This window comes from Oncorhynchus clarkii, chromosome 8 (genome assembly GCF_045791955.1).
Source record: "Oncorhynchus clarkii lewisi isolate Uvic-CL-2024 chromosome 8, UVic_Ocla_1.0, whole genome shotgun sequence".
NCBI lineage: Eukaryota > Metazoa > Chordata > Actinopteri > Salmoniformes > Salmonidae > Oncorhynchus > Oncorhynchus clarkii.
Genome location: NC_092154.1, coordinates 23,155,470 through 23,173,744, shown reverse-complemented (window position 1 = coordinate 23,173,744; position 18,275 = coordinate 23,155,470). Strand labels below are relative to the sequence as shown.

Sequence of the window (18,275 nt, the reverse complement as noted above, 5' to 3'; positions counted from 1 at the left end):
TGGAAGTTTATCTTATGGGATATAGCATAAAGCTTTATAGCTATACGGCATGTCATGTCTCCCCATGCTATATTTACGGGTGTGCTATATGGCCAATATACCACGGCTAAGGGCTGTTCTTAGGATACCTGGATATAGCCCTTAGCCGTGGTATATTGGCCATATCACACAAACCCCTGAGGTGCTTTATTGCAAATTATAAACTGGTTACCAACGTAATTAGAAGAGTAAAAGGAAATGTTATGTCATACCCATGATATGTCTGATATACCACAGCTTTCAGCCAATTAGCATTCACCCACTCGAACCACCCAGTGGACAGACTTATTTTCGCTACATATCCGCTGCTAAAAAAACAATGGCTATATGTACGGGGTCTATGCTCTTTTGAATTAAGATTTGATTTAATTGTTTTGTTTGCAGATAATTGTGCTGTGGAATTGTGACAAGCCTTTACCTCCGAAGAGCAAGTGGCCCTCCACCACCGTGCCTATCACTGTCATTGAGGGAGAGAGAAAGGTATGAGATTTCCTAGTTATGCGGGTGTTAAGATTACATGTTTTATCGATTTTAATGTGTTTTATTGAGTCTTAATCATTGAGGGAATGAGCATGGCTGTTAAGGAGAACTGACACCAATATATTTATTTGACGTTCAAAAAATATTGCTATCAGGTTGTAAATCACAACTGGCCTGGTACATTGTTTGCTGCCTCCACCCATTCAGGATGCACTGTTTCAGTTTCAGTTTTTGAAAAAAACCTACGAGTACAATGGTCAGAGGTGTTCTCTCATTTGTGTCTGGAAGTAGCTAGCAAGCTAGCCAACTTTAGCCAGTTAGCTTGGGTGACTGACTGCAAAACGCTCTGAATTTATGAACAGATAATCTGACAGCACTCTGAGGCAATTTATGAATGCAACCTGAGCTAGTTGTCAATCAAATGTTTTTGCCATTGATCAAATGGGTGGGCAGGCAGGCAAGTTCCCATTAATTTGTAAAAATGTGGGTTGGGACCAGCATACATTGGCAGGCAAGCTGCAGAAGGACAAGCAGGCTACTATTCCCCATCGTTTATCAGTGCAATTCTGAAAGTCAAGTAGTTGAAAAAGTTTGAGAGGGTTTATCTAATTTTCCCTCATTAGATTTTAGCTCATCTCACTCTAGCTAGCGGCAGCGGCAGAGCGTTGGACATGTAACCGAAAGGTTGCAAGTTCATATCCCCGAGCTGACAAGGTACAAATCTGTCATTCTGCCCCTGAACAGGCAGTTAACCCACTGTTCCTAGGCTATCATTGAAAATAAGAATTTGTTCTTAACTGACTTGCCTAGTAAAATAAAATAAATTGTTGTTGTTGATGTGCATAACTTTCATGGTGGTTTCATCAAAATTAAATCTAGAATCGGCTTCCTATTTCGCAACAAAGCCTCCTTCACTCACGCCGCCAAACATACCCTCGTAAAACGGACTATCCTACCAATAATTTACAAAATAGCTTCCAATACTCTACTCAGCAAACTGGATGCAGTCTATCACAGTGCCATCAGTTTTGTTACCAAAGCCCCTTATAACACCCACCACTGCGACCTGTATGCTCTAGTCGGCTGGCCCTCGCTACATATTCGTCGCCAGACCCACTGGCTCCAGGTCATCTATAAGTCGATGTTAGGTAAAGCTTCGCCTTATCTCAGCTCACTGGTCACGATGGCAACACCCAACCGTAGCACGCACTCTAGCAGGTATATTTCACTGGCCATCCCCAAAGCCAACACGTCCTTTGGCCGCCTTTCCTTCCAGTTCTCTGCTGCCAATGACTGGAACGAATTGCAAAAATCGCTGAAGCTGGAGACTTATATTTCCCTCACTAACTTTAAACATCAGCTATCTGAGCAGCTAACCGATCACTGCAGCTGTAAATAACCATCTGTAAATAGCCCACCCAATCTACCTACCTCATCCCCATATTATTTTTATTTATTTTTCTGCTCTTTTGCACACCAGTATCTCTACTTGCACATTTGCTCAATTGTAACTACTTCACACACACTGCATATAGACTTTCCTTTTTTTCTATTGTGTTATTGACTGTATGCTTGTTTATTCCATGTGTAACTCTGTGTTGTTGTTTGTGTCGCACTGCTTTGCTTTATCTTGGCCAGGTCATAGTTGTAAATGAGAACTTGTACTCAACTAGCTTACCTGGTTAAATAAAGGCGAAATAAATAAATTAAATTAAATCAATAGGACTGTAAAGTTACCAAATGTAAAAGGACTCCCGTGGTATTTACATATTTGCAAAAATCCATTCAGGTGTATTTTGTGGCTTTTGGCGAATGCGTTCTAATGATCTAAAGTCGCACTGTTGCTACAGCCTGTAAACACACAGTCCAGTTCAAAGTGAATGATGACAGGCCCATGTGGCAAATTGCTTATTTGCATAAAGGCCTACTGTAGCTCTGATTGGCTATGGCTCACCGCTCTGCGTAGACTCTGGTCCTTGACGAGACAGATGTATTTATTCGGTTTTATTTACTGCAGTGTCTATTAATTGTCCAAACGCACGGCCGCTTTCCCACTCTATAATGCTTTCGAATTTTCACAAATGCCAAACATTCTAAGAATTTATGAAAATGTGAAAATCACCATATCTAAGTGCCAGCTTGTCAGAAAATGTAAAAAATAAATAAAAAAATACAATATATAATCTGTCAAATTCTTCCTGGGGGTGTATATGAACAGATTTTAATATGTTTTCATGTTGCAACAACTCTGTCAGTTCCACTTTAAAGTCAGGGGAGATAAAATGCAGTCGTACATTTCTAATAAAATCCTTTCAAGCTTTTCTTTAATTTGTCCTTTTTGGAACTGGCCCTGACTGAGTGTGAGTCTCCTGGAATCTGAGTTTAGCTTACCCTGACTGTTGAGCCATGAAGCAGCTTGAGGCTGCTTCCAGGACTGTTCCAGGCGCACTTTGGATAAAACACCGGTCCATCACAATACCATTACTGTGCCAAGCCTCAGCTGAATCATTTTAGTAGTGCTAAAGGTACCACTTTGCAGTGATGTTCTTATGAGCTTTTAAAACAATAGGAGTTAGTACACCAGACATCATACTTCCAAACAGGACAAATGCTCTTACGGAATGCAAGCATCTTAAACACAGTAATGTGGTTTCAATCGAACTATTCTGATGAAACGCTATTGCGCTGACAGTATGAATTCATCCAACCCTTCATTGAGTCCAAATAATCACTCCGATTGTGTTATTTGGAGCGTTCCATTCACTTAAAGAGAGCGTTCACCCAAATTACACACTTTCCATGATTTCCTTACCCAGTAAGCAGTCTATGGACAAGGTATGACAGTAATCCATTCTTTAGTTTCCCTGGCACTGTTTCCAAATGCTAACATTTAGCGTTTGTGGCACAAATACCATTCAAGTCATATGACTGATATTAGAATTGTTCATGTATCATGTCCAAATCAATCGAAAGTATCTCAAATTTATTGTGAAGATCAACAGTCACTTATAGATGATTTGAACATGATGAGCAAAAAATGTTAAAGTCAGTCCCATGACATAAAATGGGATTTGTATCACAAATGCTAAAACGTTAGCCATGGAAACAAAACCAAAGCATGGATTGCTGTCATACATTGTCTACAGACTGCTTGGAAACCAATGTGTGCTTTTGCAATTTGGGTGAACTATCCCTTTAATTGCTGGCTTCATAAATATCTCCTACTCAAAGCCAAAGTGGAATTCCAATCAGCAGTGTCATGCTTGCTGCTTACCACAGAATTCAGTCAACCCCCCCACCCCCCACGCTCTCTCTCTCACACACACACACACACACACACTTCTCAGTTTTTCCATAACCCGCAGCAGCCCAGCTGTTGTCCTAACACGAGGCCAGTACTCCATGCCGCCCCACTGAGGCAGGAGCAGGACCCTAAAACCCAATGGCAGATCGCTTAATTGATATTGTTTGTTCTCATGTGGTAAACACGGCAATGGAAAAAATGTGTTCCCATTATAACAATAAACAGCTTTTCTAAAAGCTTTTAATACTCTTTGAGTATTCTAGCCTAACAAGACAGCTGCTCCAGAGTAGTAATTCTCCACAGCTCTCTCCCCAAACAATAAGAGTTTCAATGTGTTGAAACCAGCGAGTCAAACGTTCACATCACACTGAATCAGAGCACTGCCAAGAGACTGAGGAAAGGCTAATGGTGGATGTGTTCCGTGTTCTGCAATTGTGCATCTTTTGTTGTCCCTCATATCATCTGTGAAAAAAGCAAAGTAATTGTATATTTATTTAGGCTCATTGAAATTACACTGTAACCTAGACCCCATTTATTGTGTTTTCGGTCCTATACTTTCCATTGTGTTTACACTATTTTCCTTTTTAGCAAGCTAGTATGAAAAGCAGGGGCATCATTTCATGCTGTTGCATGAATGCATTGTGTGATAGACAAGGGAAAACACTGGCTGCTGTGAAAGGGCCTTAATGAACCACAGTCCCTCTCCCCTCCGTCATAATATATCATTTTTGTATTTCAATGGACTGCACTAATCAGCCCTGAGTAGAGGTCACCAGCAGCATTTGATCAAAATCCAGCATATTATATTATCGATTTTTCCTCCATGTTTGTGTCCTCAGGAAAGTAACACATCTAAAAATAGGTCCCCTCATCTTGTTCCTTCAATTTTCATTTCCATTTGAAGGCTAATTAAGTTGGCCCGCATTCTTGCCATGGATCACTTTATAGCCAGCTGCCATTAGATCACTATCCTTGCTCTCGACAGACCTGCCACTCACTCCCAAGCCTGATGGCTTGGAGCTAAGCCCTTCACTGACTTGTGGGGTGTGTGTGATTGTGTGCGTCGGTGTACATGTGAGATCTCCACAGTAGCATCTCCACAGCTGTGTGTGGGTGGCTGGCTGGCTGAGTGTGTTCCTGTCCTGCGATGCGACGCCTCAAGAAGGGCTCACTGTCTCATTAGCACCTCCAGCTCCCCATCCTTGTCTGATAGCCATTTTCATCAACTGATAATTCATATACAGCCTGGATAACAAGATGTCTCATCAGAAGGGAACGTGGTTAATAAGAACAGATAAATGAAATAAAGTGAGTCTTTCAAAGCGTTAGATATTTGATCTCTTGCAAAGCATAGTAATTGGGTTAGTCAAATGCTTTGGAGCACTCTACCATTTTCTCCTCAGGGCGGTCATTTGTCTCACCATGTATACGAGGTGATCTATGGTCACTCAGGGTGTCATTTGTTGTCCCTGAACAATTCTGTCACCTTAATTCATTGTTACTTTCAATAATAATTCCCTGCTTGGCACCCTGAGTTTTCAATTCATGAGTTGATCCTCAGAATCAATTCAGTCCATTCATTCAGGATATACTTTATGTGTTAAATGTTACAGGGCAGAGTTCAAGTAGGCCCCCACTAAATCCAGTCTGCATGGTGATTAGGCCATTCTAGGGGTCAGTTTTCATTCACAACTTGTATTCACAATATCCTTATCGCCTAACCTGCAATCAAATCAATCTGTATACTACAATTGAGTGTCACGCCCTGACCGTAGATTGTTTTGTATGGGGCGGCAGGGTAGCCTAGTGGTTAGAGCGTTGGGCTAGTAACCGGAAGGTTGCAAGTTCAAATCCCCAAGCTGACAAGGTACAAATCTGTTGTTCTGCCCCTGAACAGGCAGTTAACCCACTAGGCCGTCATTGAAAAAAATAATTTGTTCTTAACTGACTAGTTAAACAAAGGTATAAAACTTTTTTTTTTAAGTTTCTATTTTTAGTTTGGTCAGGGTGTGATGTGGGTGGGTATTCTGTTTTGTTCTATGTTTGTATTTCTATGTGTTTGGCCTGGTAGCTGTCAATCGCAGCTGTCAATCGTTGTCTCTGATTGAGAACCATACTTAGGCAGCCTGGTTTCGCCCTTGAGTTGTGGGTAGTTGTTTTCTGTTTTGTGTGTATCACCTGACAGAACTGTTTCGTTCTCGTTATCTGGCGTTGTTATTTTGTTTAGTGTTCAGTTTTTTATTAAATTTACAACATGAACGCTTACCACGCTGCACCTTGGTCCTCTCCTTCTTCCACCTACGACGACCGTTACATTGAGGAATAATGACACATGATTGCACTTTGAAGCAAAACAATACAAATAAAAAATGGTACACAAAGTGGAGGAAATCTATTTCCACTGCAAAAAAAGTACACCTGCATGATACAAATTATCCAAGTTCAACAGGCTGAAATATCTCACTTCACATTCCCTTAAACTCCGAACAGAGTCTGTGTAAACAGCAATGGTAAAGGAAGTTCACAAAGGAGCTGGGTTTCTGTGGGCCAGTCAGGGTTCTTAGGCCACTGGGCAGGTTGAGGTTGTCCCTGGGCTGTACTATATGGCGTGTCTGGGGCTCCCTCGGCCCTTGGGGTAGGTGTCGAAGGATCCATATGCAGTGAGGTCAGAACACACGCTCCCACAGGACGGCAGGTAGCCTAGTGAAATGTCGCTGGTTCGACTACCCGAGTTGTGCCTTTGAGCAAGGCACTTAACCCAAATTTGCTCCAGTGGCGCGGTGCTACTATGGCTGACCTTGTAAAACAACACATTTCACTGCACCTATCCGGTGTTTGTGACAAAACATCCTCCATCCTCAGTCTCCTAAGGCAGGCTAGACAGCTTGATAGCATTTCACGGTAAGGTTGTTGTATTCGGCACATGTGAGAAATAAAATTTGATTTGATTTGTGAGAGAGAGGTCAAAAGGCTAAGGAGTAAGGGCCACAGGTAGCAAACAACAAACGACAAAGACACTTGATTTGTGGCTTAATATTTAGCTGAGTCATGACTTTAGAGTTGAGTTCTGCTTATGTGGCATCTTTATCAAACATAATGCAATTTTAGTTGACAGTCACTGTAAATAATATGAATATTTAATATCTGAACAAGCTGTTCAAAATTACAACTTCATGCAATTTCATGAAGTGTATATTTACCCCACTGATACTATGAATGATGTACAGAGATGGGCTTTGACAAAAAATGTATCTTGGAAACGACACTTGAGCCATTGAAATCATTTTCTCTGCTGAACTTTGAACTTTGACTATGAATGTATCAAGCATCAAATATGATTAACCCGTAAAGAAAAGCATTGACAAGACTCTGAAGATTGAGAGAAAGGAAGGAAAGGACAATGACAGATCAAAACCCTGTGCCACTGTCTCCATGAGACTAGTTAAAGCAGCCCTGGGGGGCGAAGACTGTGGGCTCTGCGACAGAGGAGGCGGAGGGAGACAGACACAGGGAGGATGAGAGAGCGAGAGAGAGAGAGATGGGCAGACTGAAGGACAAACAGTCCCTAAAGATGTGTATTGGAATCTGAGCTCCAGAGTATATACAGACCTGATGGGAGAGCTGCGGGTGAAGAGGGGTGAGCGATACAACAACAACAACAGCTGGCTAGCCTGATAACCAGAGCAGTGTGTAACCATCAGAACATACCTATATGGGGAAATTAGAGCAATTCATTGAACATTATACAGAGAGTATGCTAATCGTCAATGCAGACCATTAATACAGTAAGGCAAGGTGCACTGCAAGCTAAACGAATACCACTTAATGTTGTGAAGAGTGTGTTGATAATTTTTACCTCTACTGAGGGAGTTATGTTTGATACACACCAGTGAGAGTGCTTTAGTGAGTATCCTCCAGGCTTTACGCTGAAAAAAAAGTGAAATTCAGACAGCGTCGCTGGCATGCTGATAGACATTAGAGCTTATTAAGATTAAAGGAATCCATGTCATGTAGAATCTTTTCAAATTTGGCACTGTTTGATGAAACTATTCTCAACTAAAGAGGCACACTGCATACTCATTTCACATTGTGATATTTGCTATTCATTTCTATTTTGAAAAAAATATCTTCGCCCTTGGATATCCGAGTCATAGTTAGCGAGTAATAGCAACGGATTAATTTGAATTTCACGGAAGAACTTTGTCTATGAACATACATGGAGCTATTAAAGCTGGAGTCCCCTTTTCCTCGTTTATATAAATACCCTTAAATAATTAAAATCCTCTAAAAATGCATAATTACAGGCAGCTCTATAAAGCCTGCATTTAGGGTAATGGATTAGGTCGTCCACATCATATTAGCCTGGCCGGCAGATCGATAGTTAATTTAGAAGGCACTGATCCCTAAAGCTGTGGTAGGATAATTATCATTAAAATATGCATTTCTTGTGTAAAATGTATTTACAGTCCCATGAGGGTTACCCATGAGTGTTTTAAACTGGTCTTATTCAATCAAGCCCCCAAGACCAGGAGACTACGAGACTAAATATACATAATTTAAGCAATAATGCATGAGGCCATGTGTTATGACATTTTTTATCATGGCTGTGACGTGGTCATAGCCACGAGGCAAGCAGAGTGGGATAGACCGCCACAGCCATGATAAAAATATCATAACACATTGACTCAAGTGTATTGCTTTTATACAACAGGTTACCAGCATTAAAACTAGTCAAGGATCATATCACCTCCACCTTACTGGCCACCCTAGACCCACTTCAGTTTGCATACTACCCACAGATGACGCAATCGCCATCACACTGCACACTGCCCTATCCCATCTGGACAAAAGGAATACCAATGTAAGAATGCTGTTAATTGACTACAGCTCAGCATTCAACACCATAGTACCCTCCAAGCTCATCATCAAGCTGGAGGCCCTGGGTCTCAACCCCGCCCTGTGCAATTGGGTCCTGAACTTTCTGATGAGCCGCCTCCAGGTGGTGAAAGTAGGAAACAGTATCTCCACTTCACTGACCCTCATCACTGGGGCCCCACAAAGGTGTGTGCTCAGCCCCCTCCTGTACTCCCTGTTCACCCGTGACTGCATGGCCATGCACGCCTCCAACTCAATCATCAAGTTTGTAGATGACACAACAGTAGTGGGCTTGATTACCAACAATGACAAGACAGCCTACAGGGAGGAGGTGAGGGCACTCGGAGTGTGGTGTCAGGAAAACAACCTCTCACTCAACTTCAACGAAACAAAGGAGATGATCGTGGACTTCAGGAAACAGCAGAGGGAGCAGCCCCCTATCCACATTGAAGGGACAGCAGTGGAGGTGGAAAGCTTGAAGTTCCTCTGCGTACATATCACAGACAAACTGAAATGGTCCACTCACACAGACAGTGTGGTGAAGAAGTCGCAACAGCGCCTCTTCAACCTCAGGAGGCTGAAGAAATTTGGCTTGTCACCCAAAACCCTAACAAACTTTTACAGATGCACAATCGAGAGCATCCTGTCGGGCTGTATCACAGCCTGGTACGGCAACTGTACCGCTCTCGACCGCAAGGCTCTCCAGAGGGTGGTGCGGTCTGCACAACACATCACCAGGGGAAAACTACCTGCCCTCCAGGACACCTACAGCACCAAATGTCATAGGAAGGCCAAAAAGATAATTAAGGACATCACCCAACCAATCCACTGCCTGTTCACACCGCTACCATCCAGAAGGTGAGGTCAGTAGAGGTGCATCAAAGCTGGGACCGAGAGACTGAAGAACAGCTTCTATCTCAAGGCCATCAGACTATTAAACAGCAACCACTAACTCAGAGAGGCTGCTGCCTACATTGAGACCCAATCACTGGCCACTTTAATAAATGGATCACTAGTCACTTTATACAATGCACTCTAAATAATGCCACTTTAATAATTTTACATATCTTACATTACTCATATAACATGTAAATACTGTATTTTATACCATCTATTGCACCTTGCCTATGCTGCTCAGCCATCGCTCATCCATATACTTACATGTACATATTCTCATTCACCCCTTTAGATGTGTGTGTATTAGAAGCACACTTGCATTAACATCTGCAAACCATGTGTATGTGACAAATAACATTTGATTTGATTTGAAAAGCAAGATTCTTTCCCAAACCGTACATTTTTCAACTAAACATGATGCTACATTCACTAACACTGGTTGTCAAGTGCAATTTTAGGCCTTTTCTGGTCGTTAGTTCTATTCATATTGACTGCCATGTCAAGCAAAACTACCCAAGGGCTGGTTGATAGTTCCAGAACTTTGCAGGTTGCGATGGCAAACAAAATGGTTGCTATGGAGGCTTTTTTACAGTGGATATCAAGTTTCTAAATTGCATGGCTGGGCAGATGACAGTGGATCTGTAAAAGTAGTAGTGCATTGCTAGGTAACGACGGAAACGATGGCACTTTTTAGGAATGTGGCCATGTGTATGTTGTCTAGCATATCATGGGCAGGATAGACTAGCAATGGGAATATCCAAACCGCCCCATTTTATAATCATATTCAACATGACAGACTGTAAACATCACATGACACAATAATATTAACAGATCAGAACAACAAGATCAAGGGCTACCACTATCTCTTCAGGAAAAATACATTTTATTTGTCACATGCTGTCACGTTCTGACCTTAGTTCTTTTGTTATGTCTTTGTTTAGTATGGTCAGGGCGTGAGTTGGGTGGGTTGTCTATGTTCCTTTTTCTATGATTTGGGATTTCTGTGTTTGGCCTGGTATGGTTCTCAATCAGAGGGAGCTGTCAATTGTTGTCCCTGATTGAGAACCATACTTAGGTAGCCTGGTTTCACTTTTGCGTTGTGGGTGATTGTTTTCCGTGTTAGTGCCACACGGGACTGTTTCGTTTGTTTCGGTATTTCACGTTGTTATTTTGTAGTTTAATGTTCTTGTAAATAAAGTAACGTTATGGACACTTACCACGCTGCACATTGGTCCGATCTCTCCTACTCCTCCTCATCAGAAGAAGAGGACAGGCGTTACACATGCTTCGTAAACAACAAGTGTTGACTAACACTGAAATGCTTATTTACAGGCTCTTACCAACGGTGCAGAGAGAAAGAAAATAGAAATTGTAGAAAAATAATAATACCACAAGGAATAAATACACAATGCGTGACGATAACTTTGCTATATACATGGGGTACCAGTACCGAGTAGATGTGGAGGGGTACGAGGTAATTGAGGAAGAGATATTGTACTGCAATGTGGAGGGAGCTAGCACACAAGCATTTCCCTGCACCTTTATACTTGCTGTAATAGTGTACAGTGCATTCGGAAAGTATTCAGACCAGTATTCTTGACTTTTTACACATTTTGTTACGTTACATCCTTATTCTAAAAATGTATTACATTGTTTTTTCCTTATCAATCTACACACAATACCTTATAATGACAAAGCAAAAACAGTTTTATAGAACTGTTTACTAATTTATTTGAAATAAAAAACTGAAATACCTAATTTACATAAGTATTCAGACCCTTTACTCAGTACTTTGTTGAAGCACCTTTGGCAGTGATTACAACCTCGAGTCTTCTTGGGTATGACGCTACAAGCTTGTCACAGCTGTATTTGGGGAGTTTCTCCCATTCTTCTCTGCAAGTCCTCTCAAGGTTGGATGGGGAGCGTCGCTGCCCATCCAACCAGCCTACATACAGCAGCTGCCTATCAGAAGAAGCAACCCCCCATACCCTCTATCTGTTTCAGGAAAATAGTCTTGTTACCTGAATGTGTATCATTGTCATTGAGAGTCAGGTCTGATGCTATCATTCATCCCAAGGGCCCTCCACAGCTGATAAATGGCTGATTACTGAGTGTATAATAGGTGTAATGAACAGAGAGCCTGTACTTTGCCACTCTATCTCTCTCAATATGTTCTTTAGGAGAGCTTTTTGCCACACGACTCCTAAACGACTCTTAAAGTATCCCAATGCTCCTCGTTTAATCAAGCCCTCAGCTGGTAAATGACTTTTCAATAGGCACCATGAAATGCTCTCCTGAGCCAAGAGACTTGGCTCGGCGCAGAGCCGGCCCTGCCAGCGATACACTGCCACTATTATCCTGCTTTTACGCACCGGGCAGGGATAGTTCAAGTGAATAGGAAATAGTGTTGCATTGAAAAGGACCCATTAAGCCATAATGATGCGAGTCCACAGCACCTGGAGTCAGCCGCTGCCACTGCCGCGGCAAAATAATGACAGAGGCCCTGTCGATAGCACAGCCACATCCACTTGCTCTAGAGCAGCCAACCCAAGGCAAGGCTAATATGCAAGTCAACAGGTTTTGCTCGATAACTTCCTTATATGAGGAATGAGCAGCCTGTGAGGTTGAGGAGGAGAGAGGGAGGTATGGGTAATACAGCAGGTACATTAACCCCATAGACTTGGTGTCAAGACCATTGCAGGGTGGGAGACAGGCAGGCAGGGGGAGTTTAGTGAGGATGCACCACACCACACACTCTGGCCGGCAGCCTCCCAGAGAGAGTGACAGTGAAGGGGATTACCCAGACATCCCTCTCAGGAGGCCACTGCTGACAGGTCACTTCTGCCATGTGTGTGCTCCCTAATATTACAGGACATACTGTGCAGCAGGCAAACTACCAATAACACTGGGCTGCTGAGAGAGAAACAGCCCATCAGTCGTTTCAAATAGAAACGCCTCGAAAATGTCTTAGACGTTAAATGTCCACAGACAATAACATTAGAGATACAGTTTTGAGGTGTTTTATTAATAATGTCATAATTGCAAAGAAATGTTTTCATTGTGTGCCTACACTGTAATTGCACTGTATTAGTAAGGACAAGTCTTATTGTGAAGTGGGGCTTTGGGCAGAAGATACTGCCAGGCCATTATGGTGTTTGTTTTTTTATCTCTAATTGGCCTTCACCCACATACTCCACAGAAGGTTTTTCATCCAATAATCAGAGCAATATTTTCTCCATAAAATGAAAAGTCCTTCAATAATAGGAGTTTCCCAGAAGTAGCCTACACAAGAGTGGAATTTCAGGCCTAAAATAACAAAGCTTGGCCTTCTATGGATTGTTAGGGAGGGCTAAAGCAATGCAATTACATTTCAAATGAAGAAGATTAAGGTTACTCTCTGGGTGCGTCAGGATGAAGTGATTAAATCATTTGTCCATCTTTTCATCCAAAATGAAATGGTGACTCCTCTCTTGCAATTTCTGGATGAGCCCATTTAAAGGTACCTGAAATACTTCAACTTGTGATTGAATAGGTCCCCACACACAGTCAGAGGTGCTGACACCAGAGCCGATGGATTGTTGATTGCGCGATGGCAGCCATTGACGACCACCTCTCTCTCTCTCCCTCTCTCTCTCTCTCTCTCTCCCTCTCTCCCTCTCTCTCTCAACAGACAATGAGCAGTCGCTTTTTCCCCCATGAAGTCATCCTCACAGATGCTGTCCTCAGTCTGGACGAGGACTCTGTCTTGTCGACTAATGAGGTAGGAGGATTAGTTATCATTCCCTCTCTGTCTCCCTATTCTACCAGGGGCTTTAACGTTCAAAGACCAGAATCAATCAACCCTCATCTAGCAATGTTTATGTAGTTATTTATTGTGAACACTTGAAAATACCTGTGAGGGGAGTCTGGTTTCATTCTCTGATTTAATTTGATTATGGGAAAAAGAACCAGGCAGGTTTAAACAGAGAGCTGGCCAGGTTGAAGAGAGTCCAATGTCTGTGTGTGAAAATAAGCCAACAATTAACATTGTATGATCAGCTACAGCATTTCCTTTCTCTTTTATCTGACATTGACATCCACAACGGCACCAACTGGTGAGATTTAGCAGCAACTGAAGAAGTGACAGAACTTCCAGACAGTTTCTTGAAAGTATTCCCTCTCCCAGGGGTGTGGAGATGTACACCAACTGACTTCCTTCATCTTCAAAGCAACTCCATGTTTTGTTTGTAGTCTGTTGTTATGCAGAGTGCCGTGTTGCTGCCCTTGTTGTAATGCTATGCTCTGTTTCTGGGCCTGCATTTTGGTCCTGTTAATTCTCATTTCTGCTATTCAATTAGTCCCTGTATAATATTTGCACATTGCAGAATCAGCAAAGCGCTAAAGCTCTTTTTAATTGCTCGTTCCCATTAATGTTACTCCGTTAGAGAATGGCCTAATGGAGCAACTCAAAGTTGGGTATTTCAAAATAAGTGCTCTGGTCTAACGTTTAAACTGGCACTGAGGCCCAGGCCGCACTCTACATTGAAAGTCACTGGTATCATGAGCTACTGTAGAAGAAATCAGTCGAGACAGAGGGAGGTGAAGCAAGGTGACAGGTTATATTAGTAGATCAAGTGTGTGGTCCAGGTGGATGCCCACACTTCACACTAATCATTCACAGTAGAGAGAATTCTATCCTCTCTAACTAGTACATCTCTAAACCCACAGGGACGTCTTGCCTCATCTGATAAATTCCACCCCTGTGTTTCTCCATTAAACGGTATCAGTGAAATGGTCTGGTACCTATCTCCGAGTGTCTCTTCCTTCCCCTGTGTATGTTACATTACAGGATAATATTGATGGGGTCATTTCAACACCCCTTGTCCATAAGAGACACTTGAGGGGGGAACCCCATTGGAGTTAATTTGTCAAGCATAGCGTAATAACTAATTAACTTCTCGTGGTCGGGACGGATTGATTGCCCCTCTAAAGGGGGAAAGAAAGTATTTAAGATTCCTGTTAAGTCTTGTTATTGCGTCACTGACTGGAAGCTGCCAAATATCTCAAATGAGGGCATTTTCCTCCCGATGTTTTCGTTATCTGGATGTAGTTAGCGAAAGGATCTTCCCATGCTGTGAAATGCAAATTCGGTGACCATGGTGCCAATTCAAAAAACATGTATTCACCATCTGTCCTGGAATGAGAAACTAATGAATGCCCAAGTTGTTTCAAGCAATCAGAAGGTTTGTGAAACCTATTACCTCTCCGGCATGCTAGTCTCTGCGAAGATCATTAGACTGTCAAACCATGAAGTCACAGTTTGATTAAGCTTCATGTCTTGGAAAAGGAAAAGCACTAGTGGCTCATTTTGCTGGCAGTTGTAAAAAAATAAAAAAAATCACTAAATGAACCAAAGCAGCAGTTGCCTCTGTGTGAAGATTATGTTCGCTCTTTTTTAATCAAAAGTTGAAAACGTGTGGAGAATTATTTTGTCTGAGCCCTTGGAAATGTTGACATTGTTTGTGTCTGACACAATGTACAAGTTGAAAGTGGAGTGGTTTATCTTGTTCCAAATATTAAACTTGTTAAATTATGCTCATTAGGAAATCCATTGTTTTCGGCATCAAATTAGAGTCTTGGTGGTTGAGTCACTATAGTTGTTTTCTGCATCTGCTGCTCTCTCTTCTAAGCACATGCTGTATTACTTCTGTGTGAATCAATAACATTTCTGCTGTAAATCAAAGTGAGAAAAGATTCTGCTTTGGGAAACTTCAAAACGGACCAACATGTCAGTGTAATGATTGTTCCACATGTATTTGCCTCATACCTTTTTGACACATGGTGGACAGACAGACAGACAGACAGACACAGTAGGCTATGTTTCTCTTTTTGGTCTAATTCACCCCATCCATTACCTCCATTAACATTTTGACATTTACATTTGAGTCATTTAGCTCTTAGCAGAGCGACTTCAAATGTGTGCATTCATCTTAAGATAACTGGGTGAGACAACCACAAATCACAGTCGTAGCGAGTACATTTTCTCTCAATAATGTAGTTATCAGCAGAGTCATTGCTAGTAGGAAAAGCTAGCATTAAGTTAAGAGCCACAACAATACTTTAGTTAAGATGTTTCATGCAGGTGAAATGTAAAAGGTTTATAGCCAATATTCACCTTTCAGACCACAGCTATCCAAATCGGAAGATGTCAGTGAGTAAAGACCCAATCCTTAGTGTATTCTGAGTCTCTGTGTGTACGAGACCTGTAATGCATTATTCATCTATTTTATATTTTATTAATTGCAGCAAATCAATTTCACCTCTGCCTTGCAAGAGGATCCACTTACATTTTATAGTGGTACAAGATTAAAGAACTAATGCTACAAAAGTTTTATGAGGATATTTCAGGGGGGAAAAAGGAAGAGCCCTCTGTCGGAAATTCCAAAACCAGTCACAGCAAATCCCTCATCTGCTTAATAATCTGTCTCAATAATTGCCCTTTAAACATTGAAAGCATTTTAATTGAAACGAACTGAAATGTGAGCAAGTATAGCACTTTTAATGGGACTTTTCATATTACAATAACTATATGGAACAGTGACTGAACATAACTCATAATTGCATTGTTTCAACTCATTAATCACATGATTAAGCTTTAAGAGAGAATGCGGTGTGGAATATGAATGTTCCTATCATGACACTGTCTGGCTGCCCATGAGAAAGCAGGGCACATATAACCGTAAAAACAGTCAGCTTGTCAAATGTTCTCCAGGGATCCAGTGGAATATCATATCAAGGGTAGATATGACTGCATGGAAACCTGCACTAGGACATGATCTTGGTCATTTAACAAGATCTATCAATGTCTGAAATTGACTTTACTTTCAGTTCATACTAGAGAAGTCATACTACTGTATACACTAGAAACCAAATGCTGAGTCTTTCCTATACGACTATACTTTTATCTAATTTAATAACATATCATATCAAATGGCACAGGTAAATGATATGCTAGTAGAGATTTGTGATGGATCTGTTTGTAGACTCCTCAGAACCCATATTCAGAAACCATCTTATGTATTACATGGGATCAATGTATGTTGCCCTTGGAAATGCTTTCTGCACGCATACGGTAGCATTCTCCCTCTGCGCCTGTCATTTTTCTTCCTCCCTATTTCCAATCCATAATTAACTAAGACACATTATGAATGGGCCAAATCACAGTCTGTCACAAATGATGCGAGGCACAATCAGGGCATTATAGGAGCGTAATTCCTGAAGGCAAATGATTTGCATGATATCATAAATCCTGTGCTGAGGTAATGGCTAACACAGCAATTAATCAAAGGCTACATTAAGAGAGATGTTTCCAACCTTTTCCTCAGATTTGTAGTCTCATTCCTTCATAATTATGCGCACACATCATGACAGAAGCTGAGAGATGTTTGGTTGTTTTAAGGGACTATCCATTTTTTAGGCTCTGCTCTCTGTAGCATTTTGGAAATGAATGTCGCGCTGTGCCCACAGCAAGGTAGAGTCAGCATGTGTATTATACTATGTGGTGTTCTTCACATTCTCTTGACCTGAGTGACTGTTTGTACCTGAGAAGAATAATTTGGGAATTCCATCTACTCTTTTGCTACATTGTACTGCAGTTGTTGTTGCTCATCTAATGCATAAGTAAATCTGTCTATAAGGGATTTTCTAAGATGTTTTCCTTTCCTCTGAACCGCAGGTTGACTTTGCCTTCATTGTCTGGCACAGTTTCCCAGACAGAATTGTGGGCTACCCAGCACGCAGCCATTACTGGGATGGCAGCAAATCAAGATGGGGCTACACCTCCAAGTGGACTAATGAGTACTCCATGGTGCTCACAGGGGCTGCATTCTATCACAGGTACAGTCACTTCCCCTGCCTGCTCTCTATGAGTGGTGTAGGGGCCATGATATTAGCTCAGGGAGGGGATGCAGATGGCAGGGAGAAAAACTGTCCAAGCGGTAAGACATCATTTACTTTGAGCACATGCGAGGTGACTATAAAAAGCCCTAAGACATATTGGGGCCTGTTAACATCCTCCCACTGTATAGCAGCAACTCTGTGAGCTCTTTCTCCTGCACTTGTCACTTACTCTTATCACGGATGGGTGTGATCAGGTTTGTATTGTTCTGTACCAGCAGACAAGTTGCCACAGACCGACTGCAATACTGGTTCACATATTATGTTTTATTCAGGAGTAGTCTACTTCCTTCAGTACAGTAAGTGCCATTTAGAAAACTCATCTGACTTCCTCACATCGCTGACATTTGTTGCATATAAGCTTTAATAGAAAAGGAAATAAAGTATTATGTTTTTTCCTTCCTTTTTCCGTGAAAGATTTGATTGTGAAATGCAATGCATCATCAAAATGAATAGAAAGTATTAAGCCATGCAGCAAATTGAATCTCTCATGAGAGATTTGAAGTCATGTCTTTCCGGGCAGTTGCAGATAGACAGCTCTCCTAGTCATTTTTCATTGTTCTATTGTGTGGTTTCAAAATGCCTCTATTATTCAGGACTCAAGGCTCTCAACAGGCTGTCTGCTGAGGCTTTGTGCTAATAATCAAGTGACAAGTGTTTCTACCATATATTCACCAGTAGAAAGTGTTGAATAATTTTATCAGATCAACGCAATTAACAAATCAGTGTCATTGATTAGATTGCT

At 41.6% G+C, this 18,275-nt stretch overlaps 1 protein-coding gene across 2 annotated transcripts in view; it reads left to right on the top strand.

Moving 5' to 3' along the window:
- LOC139415589 (exostosin-1-like) overlaps positions 1-18,275 on the top strand; it is a 276,125-nt gene that overhangs the window by 252,685 nt on the left and 5,165 nt on the right. For both annotated transcript variants that reach the window (XM_071163700.1, XM_071163701.1), the window contains exons 8-10: positions 424-519; positions 13,266-13,355; positions 17,310-17,470. In XM_071163700.1, the coding sequence (XP_071019801.1) occupies positions 424-519; positions 13,266-13,355; positions 17,310-17,470 (347 nt within the window). The remainder of the gene's footprint in view (positions 1-423; positions 520-13,265; positions 13,356-17,309; positions 17,471-18,275) is intronic.